This window comes from Astatotilapia calliptera, chromosome 12 (genome assembly GCF_964374335.1).
Source record: "Astatotilapia calliptera chromosome 12, fAstCal68.1, whole genome shotgun sequence".
NCBI lineage: Eukaryota > Metazoa > Chordata > Actinopteri > Cichliformes > Cichlidae > Astatotilapia > Astatotilapia calliptera.
The window spans coordinates 17,225,561-17,251,585 of NC_137433.1; the positions used below are offsets into that span (position 1 = coordinate 17,225,561).

Sequence of the window (26,025 nt, forward strand, 5' to 3'; positions counted from 1 at the left end):
GAAATCTGTTTGAAATCAGTTTAAAATTGCAAAGTACGCATGTGCACATTTGAGTATCTGGGGGTATCTTCGGGACACAGACTTTCAGCATTTGACGGCTTCATTCTTTATCTCCCAACTTGAGAGTTACCGCTCCGTCTGTGTGAGTGTATGCCAAGTGACTTTGCACTAAATGATTCAACATGGACGTGTCTGCTCAGCAGGGGTGTGGGCTCATTGTTAAGAGGGCTAAAGGCCATGCACACACATACACAAACTAATGCAAACTTTGCTTGAAGTTGTCATTTCTAACCCTTTTTGTGCCTTTATTTCTCCCAAAACATCATTTTTTAAAATGTCTTATCAGTGAGAAGTGAATCTATTGTGTACCTCACTTTCAAATGGGTCTTCATTACTCATAAATGCCTGTTGTCCCGCTCTCGTCTTTGCAGGACAGCGACATTCAGAAGAAGATTGATCATGAGATCCGAATGCGTGATGGAGCCTGCAAGCTGCTGGCTGCCTGCTCCCAAAAAGACCAGGCTTTGGAAGCGGCAAAGAGTCTACAGACATGCAGCACCCGTATCATGGCCTACATGTCAGAACTGCAGAGGATGAAGGAGGCTCAGGTCATGCAGAAAGTCACACGCAGATCATCAGATGCAGGGCCGATGGGCGACAGGCTCCCATGTAAAGGAAAAGTCGCCATCTCAGGTGAGAAATAGACAAAAGCGTTTATTTCTGAGAGAAAAGTGATAGGAGAAGGTTCAGGGCGGAAATTTTCCCAGCATTTTGGAAGATTTTGAGAAAGCTTTTAAAGTTATTTAATCATTTAAATGTGGCACTGTTGTTGCCAAGAGACTGTGACCAGCAGTAAAAGGAGGAAATGGATCAAATTTAAGCTTCCTCTTATTACTGTAATTTAATGCTGAGCTGCTCTCATCAGCCTTTAATAGCGGATGTTTCATTTTTAAATTACTTTGTACTTTCTGACTTGCTGCTGTCCACCACATTGATGAAAGCTCACTCTGGAGATCAAGACAGTCAGATCAAATTTTACTGTCATCTTGTCTACTTGTAGAATGCAATGTAAATAAACAAAGACATTTTGAAAAGCATTATTGTAATGATTTACACATTCACCCAGCAAGCGAATGATCCGTGGTTCGGTCACGGGATGTGGCACAAATGCCTTTGCAGTTGCATCAGGAAGGGTAAAAATCTGCCAAATTAAGCATGCGGTGCTACCTGCTATGGTGACGCTTTGTGAATAAGGGAGCAGCCAAAAGAAGCTTATTGAGATTCTTAAGAATAAAAATCCTCCATATTTTTACTCTTAAACTCTGTGACAATAAATTGCATTATTCCCAGTAAACCGGGTCTTCATGCAGCCCCTCGGTTCATCAGTTCAGTTCTGTCTGGAACAAGTTATTTTAGCTCCTGTCGCTTTAAGGCTCCCTGCCATAAAATTCCACATTATTCCAACTGGCAGTCCCTCATAAATTGAAGATTTGAACAGCAGGCGAACTTTCTGTGCACGTTTGGAGCTGTGAGATGACCGCATTAGCGACATCCTCTTTCTTTTAATTCATTTAGACCCAAAAACTTGTCTGAAGCTGAGCGCTTAGTGCAACCTGAAGTTTGCACTAGTGATTGGTGCCTTGTTTGCGACTTGGTTAATATGAGCATCCGTTGTTATTGCAGGATATTTACAGTCATGTGGCAAAGAAACTCCCATGATTCAGTAGCTTGTGGAATCACTTTTAGCAATCCTATTCTGTGTTATACAGCTATGTGTTTTTCTCCTGACAACACTTCCAAATGAGCTATACCTGTTCAGTCTTTCTCAAATTTTAAGGTTATGAACTTTGACATTTAAGATGTTAACTGTGGCCTGTAGAGTCTGAGATGCAGCTCTTAGGTATTTTCCAGTTTCTGTCATCATTGCATACTCTGACCTTGGGGTGAATTTGCTGGGACGTGCAGTCCTGGGAAGACAGTGGTTGTGTGTTAGCACACACCTGAAGGCTCCAGACCTGCAAACTGTCTAAACTTCTGTTTTCATAGAGGCATCTACACTTGCTGATGGTTAACTAATCAAGTGCATTTGATTAGTAGCACCTGACTGCTACTTATCCTCCTAATTCCTATGACAGCAGTAAGGCTATACTTTATTTTTCACGGGACTATTGAGGGTCCTGTGAAAGCTTTCTTTTTCACATGACTATAAAGAAAGGCACAATTGGTCCTCTGTTGTCTAATCTTCAGCCTGTTGTCTTTACAGATCTTCGGATCCCTCTCATGTGGAAAGACACGGAGTACTTCAAGAACAAAGGAGGTGAGAAGTCGTGTGTGTGTGTGTGAAGAAAGTCATTGATGACTTATGAATGATTTATACTTCCAGTATTTATTAATAATCAGCTTCTGTGGAAAGTAGCCCTCGGTTGCTTCCGCGGTTGTATCTGAAATCCTTGAAATAATGGGGCGGGGAGGTGTGAGATTCATTGAGACTCTAGAATGAAAATGACCTTTTATTTCTCGCTTCCGGGTGAAAACGCTTACATGGACGGATTGCGGTGTGACATTTTCTCTGCTCTGTACCCATTTTTACACCCCAGACTCCAGACAGTGTGGCAAAAATCCATCTGTACAAAGTTGCCCTTTCTCACATCCAGCACACAACAGGAGGCTCTGTGTCAGATGAATTCTCAGCACTAGAAATATGCTATTTGCTGCTTTACTCAGTGGGTTGGGTATGGACCACACACTCACTCACTGTGATTTCTCTAGTCAGTGATCTACCCAGTTCTCACATGGGCTCAATCAGACATTAATTACTAGACTACTTACTGGGGGAGTTCACACAGTGAAGGCTGTTTAATTTCCAATTCAACTGATTCATTTAATATTGCCTAGAAACATTCAGGGGTGCAATGCATGTGCAAAAACGACTTTAGTCGCAGCTGTTAGAAATGATCTTCACAGTCATTTGGAGCTTTTTTGTTTTTTTAGCTTTATCTCTCTACTTTACTCCTGGAAGCACAACTTGACCCACTGTCCTGTCTGGATTGCTTTGCCTGCTGGCTATTACAAAGAATCACGAAGGCAATGAAGCGCTTCATTCTTAGTAGTGATGGGAGAGCTGTAAGCCAAAAACAAATAAAATCTGTGGTGCGTTTAAGGATCCACTCTAGTTTTCTGTCTTATGGAATATTCCTGTGAACCTGCTCGTATTAAATTGTCTTTGTGATAAAATTCAATAGAGCGCTGAGAATCTAACAATGGAATTTTTTTTATATTGGCCATTTTCTATCCCACCTGCTCTAGATAAATTTAATGTATGTTAACCTCCATACCGTCATTATAATAGTCTCAGTGCTCAGCCTCTCCCTTGGCAACTCGAATGAATTAATCTGCGTGACCTGTGCATGGAAATGAACTCTTGAGACAGGTAGTAGTCTCTTAACAAAGCTTAATGAGGCTGTAAGTCAAGGTCATTAAGCACACAGAGACATAAACTGAGGCAAAGTGTGTTCCTTTCTCATTTGTCCAGTCAGATTTTAGTGAGGAGTGTTGATTTCATACTTGGAATAGTAATTGCGCAATGAAGTGTGGGACATTAGGTGTCAATGTGCCGTTTACATGGAAGCGCGAGTAGAACTTACCAGTGCCAGTTATAAAGTGTTTTATGAGGAAGAAATACAAGATTATCCCCAATATGAGGTTGTGGGGTGAAGGTGCGATCATAGGGTTCTGGGAATCTTGGGAAATTCAAATTTTCCAATCTTTTCTTTAATGTCAAGTCCTTGCTCACCTCTAGACCAATTTCAGTGCTGCTGCTATTTTTAAATTGTTTCGTGTAAGCTCGTTTTGTTCCCAGAGGCACTGGTGCCTCTTCGGTGCTCACTGGATCTCCTCTAGTGTGTAAGAGCGGCAACCCATCCACTTTTATTTTTGAAACGTGGACATCGCTCAGACGCCTCAATGGACACAGCCCTTAGGAATTTGACAAAAAAACCCCACTCATGTGCTACTCTTGAAATAATTCGGCACTTCTTTTCTTACAGAAAACTACTGTTTAGTCTCGCTGACCTTAGGCGATCATTCAAAACAACAAACTGTTCCGTCTCAAAATAGCGGCAACACTGAAATCAGTATATCAGTGTACAAGAAGGTGACCTTTAAGTGGAGATTGGTCAAATTTTGATTTTTATGGGTAGATTCCTGGAACTTTCTAATCAAACTGCTCGAGAAGAAGAGATTAGGCCTGTCTGCCCCGACTCTGTCTGCTCCATCTGTTGTAGTTTCTTTCATAATTTCTCACTGGTGTTATGGAAATGATGGTTTTCTTAGACACAAAGATTTCAGGGTTTATCTATAATCACAGTGAAACCTTCCCTAAAATATAATCTTCACAAACACAAAGATTCCTGTAGTTTACGGTAGTTTCAAAATACTGTTCACTATTTCCCATGAATTCTTAGCACAGCTGACCATTAAACTGAAACCAACAGTTTAATGTTTGCTGCATTGCCATTTTGGCTCTGATTTTTAAAGTGATGCAAGTAAATGAAAGCTGCTGAAGTGTTTCAAAAATGCACTGTTATGTAGAAGTGTTTCCTCTTCTTCTCTTCTGACTTTCTACATTTTCATTCGTAGAGCTTCATCGATGTGCGGTGTTCTGCCTGTTGCAGCTGGGAGAAGAAATCTTTGATACAGACATGGTGATAGTAGACCGGACACTCACCGATATTTGCTTTGACAACACTATCGTATTGTAAGTCACCTGTCAGTCCTATAACCGAACAGCCATATAATCTGTGACCATCACAGAAGACTGTAGTAAAACCAGTAGTTTAATATTGTATCAATATGGTTTTGTAATGTTGTACATCCAAAGTTGAACAATTAGTAAATGCACTGTTTGATACACTGTAAGTACCAATGAGAGGGCGATCTATAACACCTGATTGTTAAGCCAATTTTATGTTCGGTATTTAGAATTCAAATAAATTTAGTTGGCAAGTAACTGAAAGTGCAATACAGTACAAACTACAATCGTTTTGCCAGTTCAGTTTTATTTATGTAGTGTCAAATCACAATAACAGTTGCTTCATATTGTAGGATTATCCTACAATACCCTAGAGACCTAAAGACCCTACAATAATACAGAGAAAACCCCAATAATCAGATCTCCCCCTACGAGCAAGAACTTGGCAACGGTGGGAAGGAAAAACTGCCTTTTAACATGAAGAAACCTCCAGCAGAACCAGGCTCATGAATACTGTACAACATTTTTGCCCAAAATATTATACAAGAGAGGTATAAAAGAGCACACATGAAGCACATAGGTATGTGAAAGTAAGCACTGTACTCGAGTGGATGCACTTAGTTACTCTTTTAAAATGACCCTTAAAGAGATGGTGATGATGAGCATTTTCTCTTGCAGTAGTGAAGCCAGCCCAGGTTTCGAGCTACGGGTTGAGTTGTATAGCTGCTGCTCAGAGGATGACTATTCTGCAGGCAGCACACCAAGGAAACTGGCCAGCAAGCTGAGCTCTTCACTGGGTCGATCAGCTGGGAAGAAACTCCGGGCAGCCATGGAGCCTGGACCGTGTAGTCCCGTAAGCAACGGAGGGGGAGCCCCTCTCCTGCTGCCAGTTCCCTCTGTACCGTAAGTTTAGCTTCATATAATATCTATAGTTTTTATACAAAAACAGAAAATGGATTGGAAATAACTTGTAATTTCAGAGAGCAGATATTTATTGAGACCATCGCTCACTGCAAACATGCATACTCAAACACCAAATTAAATTCTTCTCTTCACTCTTGTGTGTTGACAGGGGCCCGAAGTACCACCTCTTAGCCCACACCACACTGTCACTGTCACACGTCCAGGACAGCTTTCGCACGCATGACCTCATCATTTCAGGCAACGGTGAGTGGCAGCCACCATCAATCTGTGTCCTCGCCATCTTTCTGCTTCCTCTGCCAAATCGGCCATCTGTCTATTTTTCGTCTTTCTCGTCACCGCCTCACTTCTTCGCCCGGCATTCTGATCATTTCTTTTACACCAGCATATGGCGCAGCTATGCCTCCTCCTCTTTTCCTCCTCTGTCCTCCCACTTTCTCTGACAGGCAGCCATTGTCAAGGTCACAGTAATAAAGGCTGCGCTAGTGAGGTGACTGCTGTGTAAAGCTGTAATGATGCTGGATAACAAGGGTCCAGACCCTAACACAGACAGGCCTCTAGTGTTTTATTCATTGGCCCTGCAGCCTGCTGTAAAGTTTCACTGCCAAACTGCATGACACTCCCTGCAGCTGCCATCCTTTTATACCCCAGTGTGTGCTAAAGGGGGGACGGTGTGACGTGAGGATGCAGTGTGTGTCGGTTTGTGTGTGTGGATGCATGTTTCTGTGTGGAATTTTAATGGCATGGGAATATTTTTATTTATTTATAAGTGTTTATTTTTTCCCCATCCATCTATTCCCTCCCTGCAGAAGAGTGTTCGTACTGGCTGCCACTCTATGGTAGTATGTGTTGCCGCCTCGCAGCTCAGCCTCACTGTATGACCCAACAGATGATGAGCGGGTGCTTGAAAGTTAAGGTAAGCTGGCAAGCCTGCAAATGTGCGTTGCTGCAAACTATTCCTCCAGGGGTTGTGCTAGATTTTTTGGCATATATCCACACTTTTTATTCTTTTTCTCCCCTACCACATTCCTGTTCTCTCAATCTCATGTTGTCGTCTCTCTTTGTGTGCGTATTTTTTGCTCCTTTTTTCCATTTTTTCTTTACCTAGCAGCAGTGTGGAGGTGACCCTCAGAGTTGGACAAAAGTTCACGCCGTTCTCAAAGGAACAAACCTTTTCTGCTACTACCGGCAAGAAGATGTGGAGGCTAACGTTGAGCCAGCTTTCACTATTGGCATCAACAAGGTCAGCAAAGAAATCTGAAAGGCAGTATATTATCTCTTTGAGCTCGATCCAGCCTTAGAGAAGCAGTAGCTGCATATTTTTGGTAACACCTTAGGCATCAGAATAGATGGTAAGAAAACAAGCTTGTGGATTACCACACGTTTAAATAACAAGCTCACTGGTAGACTCTGAGCCTAAAGAGAAAATTTAGCTCTTTTCTTTGCAGCGGTTCTCAAGGTTTATTTTAAAAAGCCACCTAGAGCTGTCAGAATCGAGCTCCATTGAGTTCATGAGTACCAAACTGCGGTTGTTACCTTTTGAGGTGTGACTATAGAAACGTTCATCAGGCCTGTAAAGGCACATTTCTACTGCTCAAAGCTTTGTATACACAGGAAGACCCCTCTATCCAATTGGAAGTCATAATTCTCTCTTGCCATCATTTTTCCCTGCATCAAATAAAGATCAGTCAGCTGGCCAGTCACACTCTGAATCATCTCATTTCCTGTGTCTTTAAGAGTCGATTCCTAGACTGCTTCACAATCTTTCTGTAGTGACGCACTCGGTCTTTTGTGTCCTCTGACCTTGAGCATGCTGATAACCTAAAGCCAAGTCAATCAGATCAGGTCTGTATAATCTTTTGTGCGGCTCACATTAGAGGAGACAGAAAGAGGGAGCGCAGCATGGCAAAGGCGTGAACAGGACAACACTGCCATCTAGTGGTCATAGTCATACCTAGCCATATTTAGAGTACAGCAAGTTATGGGAATTGGGAGTCAGAATCCTTTTGTTGGATAATTGCTGGAGGGAAATGGTTTGGAAGAGCACTAATTGGTGACTTTATTAATGAAGGCTTATTTTCAGTGGAGACTTATTCATTGAACCACACTGTACTTCCATTCGTTCCCTGTTGTAGACATTTTTGCGGTAGATGATTGTATTCTTTGCCACTCCTGTGTTTCAGGAGACCAGAATACGTGCATCAGAGAAAGACCCTCTCAGTAAAGTTCAGAATATCTGCATCAGCAACCATTACGGAGGGGAGGAGGTTACGCACACTGTGACCACAGACAGCCGCGAGGAGACACACCGCTGGATGGAAGCCTTTTGGCAACATTTCTACGATATGAGTAGGTCCTTATGTGTCATTTAAACCCGCAACATGTGGTCGTTTAACATATGTTTTAAAGGACAGCATATAGTGCCGTATATTCTCCATCTGCTGCTTGATTTGTTGATGGTGACGTTTGCCTCCAATGTACAGGCCAGTGGAAACAATGCTGTGATGACTTAATGAAAATTGAACTTCCATCGCCGCGAAAACCAGCTCCTATCACACCGAAACAAGGCTCTTTGTATCATGAAATGGGTAAGAATTCTCCTTGTGTCAAGGTGTTTTTTGGTCACTTATAACCTAATGTGAAAAATAAAGCACTGTGCCTGCATTGCATGTGGCTGTGTTGAATTTCTGTTTCTTGAGTGCACGTGCATCAAAGATGCTGTCAATTACGTTTTCCTATCCGATTTCTCAAACTCACTCTCTGCTTCACTTCTCTGTGCTCTAAATAGAAGGGTTCTTATCTCTGACGTGCTGACTAACTTGTCTTCTGTTTCTCTATTCCTCTTTTTCCTTTTCACGTTCCTTTGTATGTCATATCTATCCTTCCTCGCCATTTCCTGTTCCCCATTTCCCTTATTTCCGTGTGAAATAACGTAAAATTAATTTCATCACGCTTTTCATAAACTTTCACCGTTCATTGTAATGGTTGAATTATCTTGATGCATGAATGAAATCTTTCTTTGTTTTCCCATCACTCCTGTTTGAATGAGCGTGTATCCTTTTCCTTTTTTTGTCATGTCCATTAAAATTGCCAAACTACCAACTTTTCCCTCATCCCCGTCTCTGCTCTATCCCAACTCTCTCACCAACTTCCCTGTTGATTTTCCTAACCCTGGCAGCTCCTCTTGCCACACCCTCCTGTGAGGGTCTTCTGCTGCAGGATAACGCTGTGTCTGCTGAGATTCGTGCTCTGCTCTCATCCTATTACAACGACAGGTGAAGTAACAGGACTAGGACTCAACATGAATTGGTTTGTGGTAAATGTTGCAATCCCAAGAAGCTGGAGTCTGCATTCTGAATAGAATTATGCAGTATTGTAATCTGCATGAATTGGAAAGATGTCATGAATACACTCAAAATGTTAAAAATATCCTACAGTAATTGCTATCTTTAGCACTTGTTCTAAAGAAAAAACCCTGCAATTTAGATTTAATCCCAGGAAAAACTGATCAGTCTGTAAAACTGGTCTCAGGTTTACTCCATGGCGGCATACTAATAAGATTTGCCGCTTTTCTCTTGCAGTTATTGAGTCATCTGATGACCTCAGCAGCAACGTGTCAGACATCCTGGCTCGGAGAATGCAGGAGCTGGAGCTCCGTAGCCAGCTAGGCACCTCTCCCACCTGGATGTCTGCGTTTGAGGAGAGCAATGCCAGATGTACTGGCCGCTCTCGTCACTGTACTCGCATGTCTGGCCACAGCCCCTGCACCCCTCATCGACTGCCTCGGAGTCCTGTGAGTCCTCACCGCTGCCCACAGCTCGGCCTGCTGTCTTCAGACGCAAGTCTGACCTCAGATAGCGACAGCCACTGTAGCACCAGTCCCTGCTCTCACCACCACGGCTGGCCTGAACCTACTTCCAGCTACTCTCTTTTGTCATCTTCCCCCTCGCGTCTGAGGCCACGCACTCTTTCTTTGGATGCTAAGCTCAGCACCCTTCGAGGGAGAGGGTACGGAGGTGGAGGGACCTTCCAGTGTTCCTGCCAGCCGCCTCCCTCGTCCCTGCTTGCTCCTCTCCCCATCTCCAGTCGCTCCCCCCGGTCAAAGCACAGCACACAAACCACGCTATCCTGCTCCAGCTCCACCTCAAGCAACAGCTCCAGCAACAGTGAGGGCAGCCACAGCCCAGAGTCATCAGAGGGAGGCCCCTTCTCTAGGCCCTCCCCAGCTCGACGCAGCCTAAGAAACCTCAGGGCCAGACTTGATCCTCGCAACTGGCTCCAGAGTCAGGTGTAAACTTCATTTCTGACAGTGTTTTTTTTGGGGTTTTTTGCTTGCCTAAAGGCAACAGTGCTTATTAAACCATGGTTTAATTAGCTTAACACACGTGAACCAAACTCAGGCAATCTGCGATGCCACATGCACAGCCCTGAGAAGGATGCCTCCAGCCTGCCTCTTGGTGGAGGACGAGCCATGGAAGACCCTTCTTGGGCGAACTGGAATGTCTTCTAACACAAAAGACATGTGACAATCACTGCAGGAGTCTCTGACATTTGCTTGGTTGCCACAGTGTTTCAAAACAGTCCAAAAGTATTTGGGAGGTACTCTGCTTGCTTTGAGAATTGATGGTAATGCTGCTTGGAAGAAGTTGATGCTAACAGATAAGGGCATGCTCAAATTCATGCCACACTAGGTCTACTTTCTGTCTTTGAAAATCTGATTTTGAAACTGGAAAAAATAAAAACAAAGTAAAAAAAAAAACACACATTTTGAGTGGCCAGTGATCCTGGCCACTCAAACATGTCTGTTAATGCACTAGTCGTATTTTGACTGGATGTTTCCTGTTATGTTCAAAAAGTTTGCAGTGTTTGCAGTATAGAAGCCAGTTAGCATGAGGTAATATGAACACACCAGTCAAGATTTTTCCAATATTAGAGACTGCTATGTGTAGAGGTAAGGGTTATTTGTCGCCTGTACTGTGATACTTGTTTCAGTCTACTTATTATTCATGCTATTTGTGGGGTCTCCCAGAACGACTATGCACCATTTTTGTTTTCATGCATGTTTTGACTTGCAGTTAAAATATTTCTTCGTCAGATCATTTCAAATGATTCTGCAAGTGCTCATACTTACTGTACTAGTTACGACTGTGATCTCTTCAGGGTAAAAAATCTGTGCTCTCCTCTTATCTGCACACTATTGACAGGCTGCCATCAGACTAAGTAATAGATTTGTAATAGATAGTATTACATCACACAGTAATAGATCACACAGTGCAACTCCTAAGCAAACTGATTTTAACCAAAGCTCAATTATTATTGAAAACCCAAGCCATACTAATCTGCAGCATTGTTTGTTTTCAGTTTCCAATCCTGCCGTCCAGCGATTTATTATCACGCAACAAAGAAAGAAAACTGATTTAATCTTGGCGAAATTCTAAAAAAAACATTCTAAAAAAAAAAAAGTGTGCTTACATGAACTCTAGTCAGTCACCTTTTTAATGATTTCTTAACACTGCCGCCAACTTCTTGTTACATTTTTGCTAGTTAGACAGTCAGTGCAGTTTCTTCTTCTTACAGAAAACCTTATAGGAGGGTTGGTGTTGTCAGTGCAGTAAATCTTTGCCTCTTTTTTTCCCCGTTTCCGTGTTTATTGTGGACTCTGGAAGCCGTTGCCCTCTTGGGGACTCAGAACTCGAATCATTTTTACTAAGATCTGTCGTACGCTGAACGACAGCATTTGTTACTGTAAATTAATTTTTATAAGTTAACAAATAAACCTCCTGTATTTGTTTTTTTTTTTGTTACATTACTGAATTTGTTATAAATGCAGCTGTGTTGATATTTGATGATCATAATATTAGATAACGTGCAGATCTTTTAACTGTCACAGATAACATTGAATGTTATAACCTTGGCGGAGTTTCCCGTGTTGGCAGGCTTCGTGTTCTGCATGTATGCCATCCTCGGAGGTGAACTGAAAACGAGAGATGTGGAAATCTCGTGTTTAAATAATATAACATTAAATAAATGTTTTATGAATTAAAAATTGTCTTTTCTTATGTATCCAAATTAACATGTTCTGTGTATATTTTTATGGTGAAATTCTTTAGTAATGCACTGAACTTAAAAATAAAATCTGATATTTCTGTTAGAAGGTTAAATCACGCTACTTTTCTTAATTTTGTACACTAAAAGCCCCCCAAATTAAACCCTTTCCATGCATTGAGAGAGGTTTCCATCAGATCAGGAAATGACTTTAAGTTCTCTATCCTTTGAACATGTGTTGGATCATATTCCATCCACTTCTGTTCTGCCCCTTTTTCCCTCTCTTGCAACAAATCCCATTTGAGTTCCCCCTGGAGAAGCAAATCCACTTAGAAGCCGCCGCAATCTGTGCTGCAAAAGACTCAAAAAGTAGGTAGAACAGAGACTTTTATTGTCTATGTTTCGATAGCAAAGCCGCAGATTAGTCAATAGTACAAAGCACAATTACAAACATCGGAGGTAGTCGACACTGAGTCTTCACTGAGCATTGTAATATGCATAGAGAACACTATGGCCATAATGACTTTGTTTCAAATGTCTCAGAGGAAAACCCAAAGCGCCCTGTTCTGTTTGTAGTGCAGAGTTGTGCTATTGTTGTGCTATTGTAACTTCACGTATGCTTAAAGTATAAAAATCAAACACTGAATTATATTAACACCGACATATACATATTCATCAGCATATAAGACCAGTAAATATTTTTATAATAGGCTTCATATGGTGCTGATTATTCACTTCTGTAACCCAGTAGGGACATTTCACACAAAGTTTGGCAATTACTTGATTTTCAGCTGGATTACATAAGTAAATGGACAGCATTACGTTAAGTTGCAGATAAAACAGAGGTAACCCCGCCCCCAGTCTTCCATGTCCTCCATACTAAAACATCTCTCTTTGTGCACTTGCTTCCTGCAGCTCAATGACCCACTCTCATTAGCAGGCACACCGTGGGTTGCACACCCGCAGAGCCACCCCAGCCAGACTCCTCCAGGCAAACGTGGAGAACTTTGCAGGGCATGTTTCAGCCCTGCTGATGTACGTGGAGGCAAGCCGATGGAGCCGCTTCGCACCGAATGCGTTGTAGTGCCCTGGGAGGACTTGGTCGACCTGTTAAATCAATTTTAAAGCCAATAAACATGTATTTTATTTAACAAATAATGTTTAGTACATGTTAAATTATATTGTTTTAAGTATTAGCACAGAAAACACAGCTTGTATATGTAGGCTAATAGATACTGGTATGCCAAATTTCAGACATTTTCATTATAAATCTATGAAATGTTGATATACGGTGCTTTGGGATAAATACCCCTGGAAAAAAAGTGGAACTGTGTACTGAAATTGTGAGGCTGCTCTCTAGTGGGCCTTAGAGTTACCTGTTCGCTGTCCACCAGCCCAACCAGGCGCTCACAGCTGCTTATGTAGTCACTGACATGGCTGTAGGGCAGCCAGTCAATCATTGCGCCGTCATACACAACGTCGCCACTGAAAAGCAACTTATTGTCCCGGTCATGAAGGCAAATGCTTCCCCGAGAGTGTCCGGGCATGTGAAGCACAGTCAGCTGTCTATCACCAAGATTGATGACATCACCTAAGCAGGAGAAAGAGAGGTTGAGAAGGCATTAGGTTTTGATAATTATTCACACATACAAACATGGCATGAACCGTAATCACCGGCGACTATGCATTTAAAATCTTAGACTGTCATGTCACTGAGTCACACAGATTCTGTGACATTCAGTATATCATCGATTTGGTCGAGGCCAGTTATGAGTTGCACTGGCAAAAAGGGTGAAGTTGATACATCAGGGAATGAGATATACCAGCTGCACTGCAGTAGTGGCTCTGACACAGCAGAACAAGTTACTCTACAATACTGCATTTTGCATCAAACCCCAATGGATATAGTGGTTCAGCAAATACATTATTTATGATATAAGCTTTGTGTATTATTATGTGTGCTATTCTGGTGAATGTGTGCTTTACATAAAGACTCCAGTGACCAGTGCTTTCAAACAATGTATCCACTTTCACATTTATCAAGTAGGTTGATTCAGCTCGCCACCTGCTGATCTCTGACCCACTAATAATAATAATAATTTTTAATAATAATTTTTTAATTTTTAATTCTACAACTGTTTATAACTTGCATAGTTCACATTTCTGTATAGCTGTATATCTTATATTTCTGTATAGTTTTTCATATTTATATCCTGTTCATAGCCTGTACATAGCTTGTACTCACTACAACCTGTACATACTTATAGTTATAGAATATTCACAACATACTTCATACCGTGTACATTATAACATACCATAATAGACCCATTTCTGTAATATACTTACATATCTATATTATTGCTAATATATATTTGTAATAGATCTATATCATGGCTAAAGCACTTCTGGATGGATGCAAACTGCATTTCGTTGCCTTGTACCTGTAAGTTGTGCAATGACAATAAAGTTGAATTCTATTCTACTATAAAAAAATTGTTTAAGAAAAGAGAAGACTGTGTGGTTGTTACTCCGTGCAGAGGGATGCTTTCATTAAGTGTGACACCAGTCTCTGTATGCTCTTCTTCTTTCTTGGAAGCAAGAGAATACATCAAAGCCATCACACTGGCTTAAAATAGAACAGCTCTGCAGATATAGAGAATGAGCATATAGTTGCTACCAATAGAATTTTTTTGGTTGTTTTTTTTTTTAAAAGCATCCACTTCTAATAGGGAGAAATTGTCTGTACCTGCATTCCTTGGATAGAATATCCTGTTTTATGTAATGGGATAATTGCACCTGTGTAATCACCAGTCCTGGCCTCATGTTGCTGCATTGAACTGGTTCCTCTAGCCTACTTTGTAACTGTAAAAATTACTGGCAGACCGCCCCCCTTGTCCCATCCCCACTACCTCCATTACATATGTAATACGTTTCGATGTGTGAGCTAGCAAGTCATTGTTGGTCTTCTGCCAAATCGCTGTGCAGAATCTGAGGCTGGAAACGACTCTGTAGAGCGTACTGTGCTCACACTAGGCCTGGTGCATCCATCAAGCCCATTACTGTATCGATTATGGTCCTTGTCACTAAGTGAATGCTTTTAGACCACGCTGGTATTTGATCACAGATCCATCCCTCTAGCCTAAATCAAATCTACAAGGGCTGTATCTCCTACCTACCCTCCTGCAGTATGTGTGTGGGCTGCACAGCCTTGACTTTGTAGTGCCTTGCCCTCCATCCCGGGCTGGGAGCCTCGGCTATCTCCCTGTCGCTGAGCCAAGTGACCGTCTCGAAGTTGTCTCCGTTGGCCAGGGCATCGACCTCCGCGCTGTGGACGCCCACCTGTTGGAACTGATGCAGACCACCGGAGTGGTCGAAGTGGGCGTGGGTGGCGATGGCAAGCAACGGGTTCTTCCTCTGCGGGTCTTTTCCCAGCAGGCCTTTGGCGTCGATGTATTCAGGTAAGCTCCTTAAGCCCAGACCCGTGTCTATCACCACGTCCTGGTGTGTGCCGCGCAGCAACCAGATGTTGGCTCGGTTCTCCGACTGGTAGAATCGCTCCTGGATCCAGAAGATTCCGTCTCCGAGCGATTTGTGAGCGTACCAGTCGACTGCAGACATCCCAGTTCATTCGCTTGTCGAAGTAGGGTTCAGTATGGTGTCGTACTGTCAGGTGATTTATTGGGGGGAGAGGTGTAACTAGCCTACCAGCTACAGATGATATGTTTTCATTGAGGTTAATGCGATGGTGGCCGCAGACACACCCTTGTAGGAGGACACTAAGCTCACTGGGCAAACCGATAAACGACGGCAGCTTAACGTGGGTTGCAATTGGCTATACGCAAACCACGCCTCCTCTGTCGTCACGCAGAGGAGGAGCGAGTTAAAGCCACATTTACGCATGCTGACAGTGGCGTATGGCGTGTGCAGGTTTCCAAAGCCGGTGCTAGCTAAGCAGTATCTTCATTAGGTTCAGCTGAAATGTATGTGATTTTTAAGAAGTTGCCGAGGGACAGATAAAACCGGCCAGAGAGGTACATTAAAAAACTGAAACATGCGGATCCAGTAAGAGCTAAATATCGCTGTCCAGCTCTGAAGTAGACTGTGCTTTTTTTACATTAGGCGCAGTATACTAACAGGCTTCTAGTAAGTATTTCAACATACTATACACGCAGAGTGCGTCTCTGATGCTGACTAAAGCTTCATTGCTGGCAGAGTCACGCTAAAGGCGATGGAAGCTGTAGTACGTTAACTTTCATCAACACGTGTTGACTGGAGATATGTGGACGTGTGTGTGTGTGTGTGTGTGTGTGTGCAGGAACAGAGGAGACCTGCAGCCATGGCAGGCAAGGGTCGTGGAGTGGGTGCTTTTACCTTCAATATTGACGCTCTGGGCATCGGCAGGGGCAACATGCCAGAAGCCAGGGTGGGGCCCAGTCCTCTGTTTCCAGTAAGTACCGAACACAGTCTTTTACACACACACACAAGCGCACACACACACAAGCAGTATGTCAGATTGCATTTCAATATAACAAATTCACCTCTAATGCTCAAAAGGGTTGAGGTCAAACTTTACTGGAGTGACTTTAGGAGAGACCTTTTTGAGAGAGGTAGGTGAAATTTGCATGGAATTTGAATAGCAGACTATATACAGTAGACGTTTACTTATAATAAGTTAAGGTTTATTCTTTGTAATGAAATTTACAAAACATTTTACTGCATTTGTATTTAAATGAAGGCAGATGAAAGTATATTCATCGTGCTCATGGCCAACATGTGTTTAAGAGTTATGACCCAATGAGTGTCTCTCACAGTGTTCACAAATAAGCACAAAGGGGGTAAAGGGCAATAATGTATGTGCTTATGTAAAATTCATGGCCAGGTTTTCATTGGCCGTGTGTATTCCCCAAGAATATGGCAGATATTTACATTCCTCTTGGATTCTGCCAGGATGCTTTATGGGGATTTTTTTTCTTTTAAACACAGTTTGGACTATGCTATGCTTACAATGTAGTATATTTTGACTATTCATACTGAAAAAGTTGAACACCTTTACATGGCAGTCTGAATTTCAGTTAGATTTGAAATTTATTTGCACTTGAACATCATTAATATCGGCATTACATCATCCGTACTTCTCCAGAACACTGATTTTAAACCAGTTCCACTGAAAGCTGGTGAGGATGAGGACTACATGCTGGCCTTAAAACAAGAGATGAGGGGAACAATGCAACGGCTGCCACACAACATCAAACCTCAGTCCAATAAAGCAGGTGAGGAGAGCGGTGCATTAGAAGCCTGACATCAGCTGAAATGACGCTGTAAGACAGTTGTCTGCTGTTGGGGAAGATAATGCAGCTTTTAGGAACAAAGACTTTCAGTTAAGGTCATATCTGGGAAAGGGAGAGATGCAGATTAATGACAGAATATTGAGTTACAGATGTCTCATCTTGCGAAACCACAGATTTCTTTTGTCTGGATTACTGGCTTTTTAGAACTCTCCTGTTCCACAGTTAGCTAAATGTAACCATGTAAAGAAGTCAGTGTATTTTATAGGGGGAAGGGGGGGATTGCTTATTCAGCAGGGGGTCTGTGGTGAACATGACTATAGGGAAATTATCTATGAAAAGGAGGTGCACCCAGTTCTTCTGTGCAGAAGCAAATATACACACATCATGACCGATAAACAGAGAAGCAGCTGCTTCATATCTACAGCCTCTTCAGCAAGACTCTCATCCCACGGTTGGGCACTACTTCCACTGTCTTAGATAGCTGTTAGACATTGTACTCCATCCCAAACCTGCAGTAAAAAGAGAGCTGGTTGATGGGCTGTAGAGCAGAACAGATATTAAACGTCTTTTAGCTTGATGAGACCAAGGCCTATTAACTTCTCATCAGTGATCATCATTGAAAACAACTAGTCTGTCTTTGACAGGAAAAAAAGAAGGATTTGTTTGACAGGGCTCATTGTATTGACGCACAATGGGAGAGTTGAAGGAACTCTGTGAAGATCCAAGAAGGAGAATTGATAATTTACATAATTTGGGGAAAGTCTATTTGAGCTATTTTTAAACAATATCAGATTCCAAGTTTTCCATTTTCTGGAAGAAGATCCGAACTGTTACCCTCAGATAAGAGAAAATTGGTTAGGATGTTCACAACAACCCAAGAACAACCGGGTCACAAGTCTACCGTGAAATTGAAATTACTCAAAGACCAGCCGAGTTTTAGTTCTTTTGCCGACCACAAAAGAATACCCTGCTCCAAAATCAACAACTGAAATTTGCAGCTGCCTACATGGCCAAATTCTCGTCTGTAAAAAATCAACAACTTCAAATTCACCTTAAATCCACAGCTAGACGGTTGAAATTTTGGACACAACTGGGTGTTCAAACAGGACAGTGTTCCCAAATGCACATCAACATTGGTTTTGGATTGGATAAAGCAAGACCAACATTAAGATTCTGGCTTTCCCAAAACCACAGCCTCAACGTTATTGAAAATTTGTGGACTATGCTTAAAAGTCGGGTCCGTCTGGGTGGGCGCCATTTAGTGTTATCAATCCTTTCATCCTTCAAGGACTGCCAAAATTAATCCAAGCTTGTGTAACAAATTCTTTGGGGGTTTTTTTGTTTTGTTGTTAGAGGCATTAATGGTGCATGCTGTACAGTCCTTCCACTCTATAAAAATAAGAGTTCAAAGAAATCATTAAAGCCCCGAATTACCATCACATTCATGCCATTGACTGTATGCGAACTACTGACCATGACAATGTGGGGTGAGGATCACGAGTAACACTGCAGTTTGTGTTGACGCACAATAGAGTAAGTGTTTTTAAGAGTATGACCTTTCTTTTGTTTACATGAAAACAGAAGTGGAGAGATACACCGAGAGATACCTGAAGCAAAGCCAGATTGATGACAATGAATGGACTCCAGGTACGTATGTAACACATCATCATGGGGTTAGGTGGAACACAAAAAAAGAGGACGATGATAACATTTTTATTTTTTTAGACTGGAACCTTTTTCCAAAAGAACTGATGCCCAGAAGAAAACGACCTCGAGCTAAAACGGGTACATTAAACACAATATGTATGAAATGACATTTCTTTTTACTTTCTTTGTTACTATAAGAATAAAGACCCAATGTTTAACTCCAACAGGCACAAAGAAAAGTGCGAAGATATCACGCAAGGACGCAGAGAACATTCTGACCAAATTAGATGTAAGCTTCATTTAAATTTACTGTCAGTTCTCTCTCCACATCTTTGGTGTTTCTCGTGAGTAATTTGATATTAATGTCAGGAACTGGCAAACAAAGATGACCCTGAAAAATCAGATGAGGAGACTGAAAAGAAGCCAGGAAATAAGGATGAAGAAGAGGAAATTGAAGAGGAAGAATACGAAGAGGAGGATATTGAAGAGGTGCAAATTTCAAGATGTACTGAAAAATGTGTTACACATAATGATCAATATGTGCAAACTAGATCTGACATTGCTTTTTATTTGTCCCGTGTAGGAAAACGACTACATAGAAAGCTACTTCGACAACGGTGAAGATTTCGCCGCGGACAGTGACGATAATATGGATGCCGAAGCAACATACTGAGCGTCTCTCAAGCAAGGAAGTGCTGAAGTTAAACATAATGTGACTGCTTCTTTTGGTTAAATATTGCACATGAGTTGGGAAAGCTGTTCAGTAGAGTGGAGCAAATTCTTTTCTAATCAAGCTTTCGTTAAAGACTAATGTAAATAAGAAATACTGAAATATTTGCACATGGCAATAATTTATTCAAAATAGATTTATTTTTCATCCTCTAGTCAGGTTTCACAGGTTGAAAGGCACATACTGTTAAGAACACACAATGCTCTGTCATAGAATATCAACTGAACACAGTGATAAAATAAAAGGGCTACATAACAAGTCTAAAAATTGTACATAATTACAAATGCGTTATTGTGGGAATATTGTGCATTTTCCTCACCATGCTCTTATTTATATTTTTGATTTTTAATTGGGGAAAAAAAAAAAACCCCAGTTCTTTCAAGCAGGATGGAAATTCAAGAAAAAATCATTTTAACTCCAACTGAGGATCAATACTGGTAGTGTACGTAAAAACTGATGTTCAGTCTTCAAATAAATTAATTTTAATTACACACACAGTGGCAGCAATCCTAACTTTTCCAACAAGTACCATTGGAAAGTGCAATGTAACTAACATGGCAAAAGTTACAGCTCAAACATCTTTTATACAAATCCACAAACTCCCTGGGCAGCATTTGTGTGTAACCGGCTAAAAATTCTCCAGCACAGCTGACTGCAAAGACACCATCTCGAGTTTACAGGAGACACTCAGACCAACTATGAAATACAGTCACTTTTAAAAAGGTTGAAGCAGCACAGCATTGGTCTATCAAACCAGACGTAAATCTTGCAAAGAGTTGGACCCACATTCAGTCTGTCAACTGTATGCAAATGGAGAGACGCAAGTTATGATTGTGGCCACAACTTAATCTTTCAATCCTCCAAAGTTATTGTCTCCTGTATAGTTCAGCCAGATGGATTAGAGTGATGTTTTAAAAGTTATCTGTAAATGGGAACATCAGGATAGTTCTATTAGTTCTCTGAGTTAGCGACACATTTTAGGTGCTATGCTATGTTTTCTCATTTTCTCTATCTCCACCGTCTCCTGCTTTGTCCGCAACCCGTCCCTGCTGAGTTCCATTAACTGCAAGCCTATGTTGAGCATCTCCAGGAATGTCTTGACTCCCGATCGAACCGTTGCCTTGTTGAGACTCATGAGAGAAGCCTTTCTGAGTTTGTGTAGGCATACCATGATGGCTAACGTCAGCTTTCACAAGAACTTCATAGTACAACAGATAAAAGATGGGTGTGACGATGCCGACAAAAAGCATGATTGCCACAGCAGTCCACCATCCCATGCCCCAGTCTGCCCCATAATAAGGATCCTTCCTCTGTACTGGTTTATATCCAGCTTCTCCTAGTAATGGCTGCTGCTGCGTTAAAGAGGACACAACCTCACTGAGGCCGCTCCGAGATGGTCCTGTGGATTTCACCAGCCGCTCAATGTCCTTGTCCTTCTCCATCAGGAATCCTTCCACGCTGTCAGTGGAAGAACAGGAGTCCATGGAGGATTCAGAAGGGAGAGAAGTAATGTGCGAGACCTGAGGCGGGTGTCTAGTGCCTGTGGGCGAGGCAGATTTGAGAGTAGCAGCGTTATGAGTCTCAGTGAGGACACTAAAGCGCCTCACAGGAATCTTAACTGAACGCAGGGCAAAAAAGTCCTGCTCTGTCAAAAGGTTGTTCGCACGCTTGATGTCCGCCACCTGGGATTCACAGGGGGAAAAAAATTATAAGTAATTAATAAGCCACTTACAATTTGCTGTCTGTTAAACCTGTACTTGAACTCTTTACATGCATATATAAAAAAAACACTGATTATAATAAACTTTCCACAGATGTTTGTCAATCTCACATATCTTTTCTAAAAAAGTGCTGCTTTACATATAATAAGAAATCATTTTGAAACATTGTAGTGAAAACTACAATGTTTCAATCTGAAGGTGTTAGGTTGCTTCCAATTCTTTGTTTAGCAAGCAGTTTCAATTTCAGAAATTAATAACCACTATCATCATAAAATAAAGTGAGCAACAGCAGCTTACCTACCTACAACTCACCTGCTTTCCTAGACATATAAAGCAACAAAGCATGTTTCTGTACGTTTCCCACATAAAGAGAAAAGTGCAGGTGTACAAAAACAAACAAATGAGGATTTTAGTCCATGCTGCAAAGGAGAGGTAAGACAAACACACAAATCTAAGTAAACACATACTGAGCAATGGTACTGTAGGGCGATGCTGTTCAGAGTGTCTCCCTCCTGGATATCTCTGGTCAAATAGATAATGTCATCCATTCTCTCTTTAGAGGTGCTCCTCCGGAGTCTCTCTCTGCCACGAGGCCGAAGCTCATAGCTTTCCCCATCCTCTTCTGACATATCATTTTCTGAGCTGTTGTTTCCGAACAGATAGGCATGCCCGCCATTGGCAGGCTGCACCATGGTGGCTGACTGGAATCCATAGTGCTGGCTTCTGCTGGACATTTTTCTTCACTGTTTTAGGCAGAAGGAAACAATGGCTCAGAGCACAGGCTGATAGACTGAATCAAGAAAAAAAAAACTTATTAGAGTGTGCATCTTAAAATCTATGGGCTATCCAACTTACTTAACATGTGCTACTGTAGTTCAACAGAATAGGCATTAACATTTTGGCTGTATATACAGAAAACACATCAATCCTACTATGATCTGACAGATAAGACTGATTACACTGAATGTTTTAGTCTCAACCTATACCACTATGATCATGCTATATGATCAGGCTAGTCAGCTCTCAAAAAGGCTCAGTCAGATCAGATAAAGGTCCACCATATCACAATTGTGAAATAACTGCAAGGCAATACTATGTTATCAGTTTAAACAAGAAGCCGTCTATTTTTGAACCAATGTAAGGCCAGACAACGAGTGCTATGTAAGCAGCATCTAGTGCTGAATGGTTTAAACAACGGGCACACCAGCAATCATCTTCTTATTCAAGTACGCAAGCATGCGATTAACTAACCAAGCTCGTAAAGTGATATGGTGGCTAAAATTTAAGGTTAGCAACTATTTAGCTACGTTGTTGTCTACGAACAGCACAATGCTGCTACACTCTCGCTTTTCTCGTAAAACAACGGTGAGGTGTGGGACGATTATATTTCAGAAATAACTGCGTAAGTTAAGAAACACTTTCTTTAAGCCATTAAACAACTGTCTTAAACAGACTTTCCAGATCCTCTCCAACAAGAAGCGACCCATCTCCACGGGCTAGGCTAGTGCTAACTGGAGTCCACATTTATTATATCGCCACCGCTAATGAGCTTTGTGTCCCGTTGATCAGCAGTTGATTAAAATGTCTTTAGGAAATCGTTTACAACTACCTTTGCCTGATAAAGTGAATCCCGATCCCTCAATTGTTCTTTCTACTGTCCATACTTCCACTGGATTCTCCTTGGTCTCTCCCTGTAGTCTGTTTGTTACGTGCCTGCTAACCGCTATTGAACTGCTACCGCTCACGCCACGTCAACACAATATTTACGTAATGACGCTACCACACGCGACCGCAGCGCAACCTTTATTTTTTTGCCGCGAGGTGGCGCCCAACGTCAAGTAAAACTGCGTGTACGTGTCGGGAGTGAGAACGGGTTTCTCTTGGCTGGCCTGGAAACGCCTTGGTGTTCATATTCATATTAATATTCTTATTCTTCTATGACAAAAAAGTACAAGTGTTCATTTAAAGAAATAAACAGAGCAGTAAGAGATGTTTTTTTTTTTTTTTAATTTTCCTTAGCCGAAGGCCGTATCGTTTGTTTTCTGACCTGGGAGTTGGATAGTCCTGGCTCAGGGACTTTTTTGGACGCCCTGTGTCACTACTGCTTCTGGCCTCTTGTTGTCTTTTGGTGTGTTTGGTGTGTTTTCAGAGGTTTCACTCAAGGTCATATTGTTCATTTTCTTAACTAGGAGTCGGATAGTGCTTGGCGTCCAACTTTTTTGGCTGCTCTGTGTCACTGGTGCTTGTCCTGGCCTCTTGTTGTATTTCAGTGTGATTTCAGAGCTTTTGGTATCGCTCGAGGTCGTAACATCCATTTTCTCAACTTGGTCTTGGATAGACCTTGACAAAGAACTTTTTTGGCTCCTCTGTGTCACTGGTGCTTGTCCTGGCCTCTTGTTGTCTTTTGGTGTATTTTGAGAGTTTTTGGTATCACTCAAGTTCATATTGTTCTTTTTCTGAACTTGGAGTTGGATAGTCCTTGAAGAAGAACTTTTTTGGATGCTCCGAGTCACTGTTGTTTCTTTTTTTCTCAGTGTCTACTCTCATCCTCTTTCTCTCTGGAGAGTAGCTCTCAGAGTTGTTTTTGCTGCCTTTGGAAATCTGACTGTATTGTCTTTTCAACACAGTTTTTCTTCACAGGTTCGTCTGTTTTTCCTTCTTGGAGAGCAGCTGTCGTCACTTCTGCAATTCTGTGCAACATAATTCGGGTCTCGCTTCCTCTTGAGTGGAAGCTGGAAATTTGTTTCATAGAAATGATAAAGTTGTTTTATTTTCTCAGTTTACACCCATGTTCATATTCGCGGTAGCTGCGAGGTTAAACTAATGGCTTTGTTTATAAAAGTACAACAGTGTACTGTTGGCTGTGAACACCGAGCCTTTATGGGGGCTAAACCCTGCCAAACGTGTCTGTAAACAGCTAGATTAACCTTAAGCCAGATAGATTCCGTTTTGTCTTAACCTCTGTCACTATGAACAGGATATAGTTAATATAGTTTACTCTAATTAAATACAGAGTAAACTGTATTATTTATATTCTGAATTACGTGTCCGTTGGTTACCACTGCTGACCCTGGGATATACAGTATAGCTAAAAAATAGTCTAAGAGACTATGCATAAAGAAAAAGAAAAAAATTGCACAATTCTAATAAGTCTGAAAGTCAATATTTGGTATGACCACATTTCTTCAACATAGCCTGGACTCTCTTAGACAAGCTTTCTTGTAATTTCTTAAAGTAGGCTCCAGGAATAGTTATCTAAGATTCTTGAAAGACATTCAAAGCTCTTCTTTGGATGTTTTCTGTGTTTTTTCTGTTCCGGGTGTGAGTTTACTGCATGGGAAGTGTGTTTGGTATCATCGTCACACTAAAAAAATAAAGCCGGTGCCAGAAACACTCTTTCCGCACTCTTTCTGTGTTTCATGGTGCCTCAAATTCTGACAGCAGTTCATAACTCCATAAACTTTGCCAAGTTCCCCAACACCATGTGGCTTAAATGCAGCTCAAAAATAATGACAGAGCCTCCACTGTGTTTTACAGATGGCTGGACTCTGTACATACTGAAAATGATTTGAACCAAAAATCCGAACCAAAATGTTTGGAGTAATCACTCCGCAAGACCTGTTGCCACTGATTTTCAGTCTCGTTCTTGTGTAATTTGGCATACCTCAGCTTTTTCTCCTTGTTTTCCTTCCTCATGACTTCTTGACAGCCACCTTTTCCACAGACCATTTCTGATGAGGCTTTAGTAAACAGAAGATGGATCAATCTACGGGCCAGATCCATCTCGAATGTCCTATGTGACGTCTTTGCTGGATTTATTTGTCTATTTCTAAAGGATATGATTTTCAGATACTGTTCATCTGCTGTAGATCATTTTTTTAGCCTTGCCACTTGTTCATTTTCCTCAAATATTGGCTAAAGATAGAATTTGATGTATTTATTTTTATCCGTTACGTGTAAAGACAACACTGCTTCCTCATTTGAGTTAGTTGCCTGTTTTAACCTTGAATGATTCCTAAATCAGTATTAAATGGCTTATCAAATATACTTCCTAGAACATGGACAATGTACAAGGACTGGGCTGAAAATGGGTGGAAAAGCAGCCAATGCCCAGAGAAAAACTTTAGAAAAGCTGAAGAACTATTGCTCAAGAGTACTTAAAGTAATTAGTAATGTATAGCAATGAATGAATGGTTTCTATTATCATTACACATAGCGCAATGAAATTTGGTTTGGTTTGCTACTGAGAAAATAAATAAATGAACTAAATAAAAATACCTAAGTTAACCAGAATAAAGCGCATAAATTTAAAAAAAAAACGAGGTGTAGCTCAAGACTTTTGCACAGTACTGTATATATTATTGTATAAAATTGTGTGAACTGGGACCAGCTGTAAATGAAATTCCTCAGGTGCTAATTTGCAAAGTTTGTGGAGAGTATAAGTGGCAGACGACAGCGAAGAGGAGAGCGGCTCTCCATGCCTGCTCAGCTCACAAGGTGGAGCTGTCGGCCAGCACAGCGTGCGCACGGTAGTGTGCGCCCTTCAGAGACAAATGGGATTAAAACATCTTGTCTCATTAGCAGCGATCGGGAGACGAGCTCGAGTCTCGGAGTAGCTGTAAAGTAAGCTTTCTGCTCGGACAGCAGGCCGTGTTTGTACAGTAACAACAGCTACAGCTGCCACATGGCCGCAGGAGCCCGGAGTTGTGTGTAGAGAGGAGCAGGTTTCACAGAGCCGTGTCCGTCTCGGCTATTTCAGCCAGCTCCAGTCCCGTTACATGACAGACGCGCTTCTACCCACGTTGTTCACGGAGAGCTAAAAGCTGCCGAGTGGAAGGTTCGGTGTCAGATAACACGAAACGATGCAGTTACCGGCTGCTGTTTGAGAAGACGTGGAGCCGAAGATCTTCGGAGCGCACACTG

At 41.7% G+C, this 26,025-nt stretch overlaps 4 protein-coding genes across 10 annotated transcripts in view; 2 read left to right on the top strand and 2 right to left on the bottom strand.

Annotated features, from left to right (window-relative positions):
* The window catches only part of rtkna (rhotekin a), a 53,710-nt gene extending 41,993 nt beyond the window's left edge, over positions 1-11,717 (top strand). For 3 of the 5 annotated variants that reach the window (XM_026187309.2, XM_026187311.2, XM_026187312.2), the window contains exons 2-11: positions 432-693; positions 2,264-2,317; positions 4,639-4,756; positions 5,429-5,653; positions 5,823-5,917; positions 6,481-6,587; positions 6,780-6,914; positions 7,855-8,020; positions 8,155-8,259; positions 9,253-11,717. In XM_026187309.2, coding sequence (XP_026043094.1) covers positions 432-693; positions 2,264-2,317; positions 4,639-4,756; positions 5,429-5,653; positions 5,823-5,917; positions 6,481-6,587; positions 6,780-6,914; positions 7,855-8,020; positions 8,155-8,259; positions 9,253-9,965 — 1,980 coding nt within the window. In that variant the 3' untranslated portion in view covers positions 9,966-11,717. Of the gene's footprint in view, positions 1-431; positions 694-2,263; positions 2,318-4,638; positions 4,757-5,428; positions 5,654-5,822; positions 5,918-6,480; positions 6,588-6,779; positions 6,915-7,854; positions 8,021-8,154; positions 8,260-8,849; positions 8,947-9,252 lie in introns of all 5 variants that reach the window. The other 2 variants (XM_026187313.2, XM_026187310.2) reach the window with 2 other exon arrangements.
* Positions 11,718-12,086: 369 nt separating this feature from the next.
* On the bottom strand, positions 12,087-15,500 carry mblac2 (metallo-beta-lactamase domain containing 2). The gene is made up of 3 exons (XM_026187320.2): positions 14,893-15,500; positions 13,093-13,307; positions 12,087-12,823 (listed from the first exon to the last, which is right to left on the bottom strand). The coding sequence occupies exons 1-3, from the start codon at positions 15,332-15,334 to the stop codon at positions 12,650-12,652; spliced, it is 831 nt and encodes a 276-aa protein (XP_026043105.1). The 5' UTR covers positions 15,335-15,500; the 3' UTR covers positions 12,087-12,649.
* A 103-nt stretch (positions 15,501-15,603) lies between these two features.
* On the top strand, positions 15,604-19,878 carry polr3g (polymerase (RNA) III (DNA directed) polypeptide G). Of its 2 annotated transcripts, none has more exons than XM_026187321.2 (8): positions 15,604-15,859; positions 16,032-16,163; positions 16,857-16,986; positions 18,586-18,651; positions 18,730-18,789; positions 18,879-18,940; positions 19,021-19,140; positions 19,235-19,878. In XM_026187321.2, the coding sequence occupies exons 2-8, from the start codon at positions 16,053-16,055 to the stop codon at positions 19,322-19,324; spliced, it is 639 nt and encodes a 212-aa protein (XP_026043106.1). In that variant the 5' UTR covers positions 15,604-15,859; positions 16,032-16,052; the 3' UTR covers positions 19,325-19,878. The 2 variants fall into 2 exon arrangements, with proteins under 2 accessions (XP_026043106.1, XP_026043108.1); XM_026187323.2 differs by having other exon boundaries at positions 15,608-15,747.
* Positions 19,503-22,851, bottom strand: lysmd3 (LysM, putative peptidoglycan-binding, domain containing 3). Of its 2 annotated transcripts, none has more exons than XM_026187317.2 (3): positions 22,712-22,851; positions 21,570-21,845; positions 19,503-21,063 (listed from the first exon to the last, which is right to left on the bottom strand). In XM_026187317.2, the coding sequence occupies exons 2-3, from the start codon at positions 21,834-21,836 to the stop codon at positions 20,371-20,373; spliced, it is 960 nt and encodes a 319-aa protein (XP_026043102.1). In that variant the 5' UTR covers positions 21,837-21,845; positions 22,712-22,851; the 3' UTR covers positions 19,503-20,370. The 2 variants fall into 2 exon arrangements, with proteins under 2 accessions (XP_026043102.1, XP_080165198.1); XM_080309072.1 differs by having other exon boundaries at positions 21,570-21,892; positions 22,712-22,848.
* Positions 22,852-26,025: the final 3,174 nt, after the last annotated feature.

What these genes read in the sequence shown, in the direction of transcription:
- lysmd3 (XM_026187317.2), bottom strand. Translation starts at nt 21,836, where the DNA reads ATGTCCAGCAGAAGCCAGCACTATGGATTCCAGTCAGCCACCATGGTG. An exon ending in CCCTACAGTACCATTGCTCA is followed by an intron (nt 21,064 to 21,569) that starts GTATGTGTTTAC and finishes TGTGAATCCCAG; the next exon opens with GTGGCGGACATCAAGCGTGC.
- polr3g (XM_026187321.2), top strand. Translation starts at nt 16,053, where the DNA reads ATGGCAGGCAAGGGTCGTGGAGTGGGTGCTTTTACCTTCAATATTGAC. An exon ending in ACGACCTCGAGCTAAAACGG is followed by an intron (nt 18,790 to 18,878) that starts GTACATTAAACA and finishes TAACTCCAACAG; the next exon opens with GCACAAAGAAAAGTGCGAAG. An exon ending in AAGAGGAGGATATTGAAGAG is followed by an intron (nt 19,141 to 19,234) that starts GTGCAAATTTCA and finishes TGTCCCGTGTAG; the next exon opens with GAAAACGACTACATAGAAAG.
- mblac2 (XM_026187320.2), bottom strand. Translation starts at nt 15,334, where the DNA reads ATGTCTGCAGTCGACTGGTACGCTCACAAATCGCTCGGAGACGGAATC. An exon ending in CACACACATACTGCAGGAGG is followed by an intron (nt 13,308 to 14,892) that starts GTAGGTAGGAGA and finishes TCTCCTGCTTAG; the next exon opens with GTGATGTCATCAATCTTGGT. An exon ending in GGCTGGTGGACAGCGAACAG is followed by an intron (nt 12,824 to 13,092) that starts GTAACTCTAAGG and finishes TTGATTTAACAG; the next exon opens with GTCGACCAAGTCCTCCCAGG.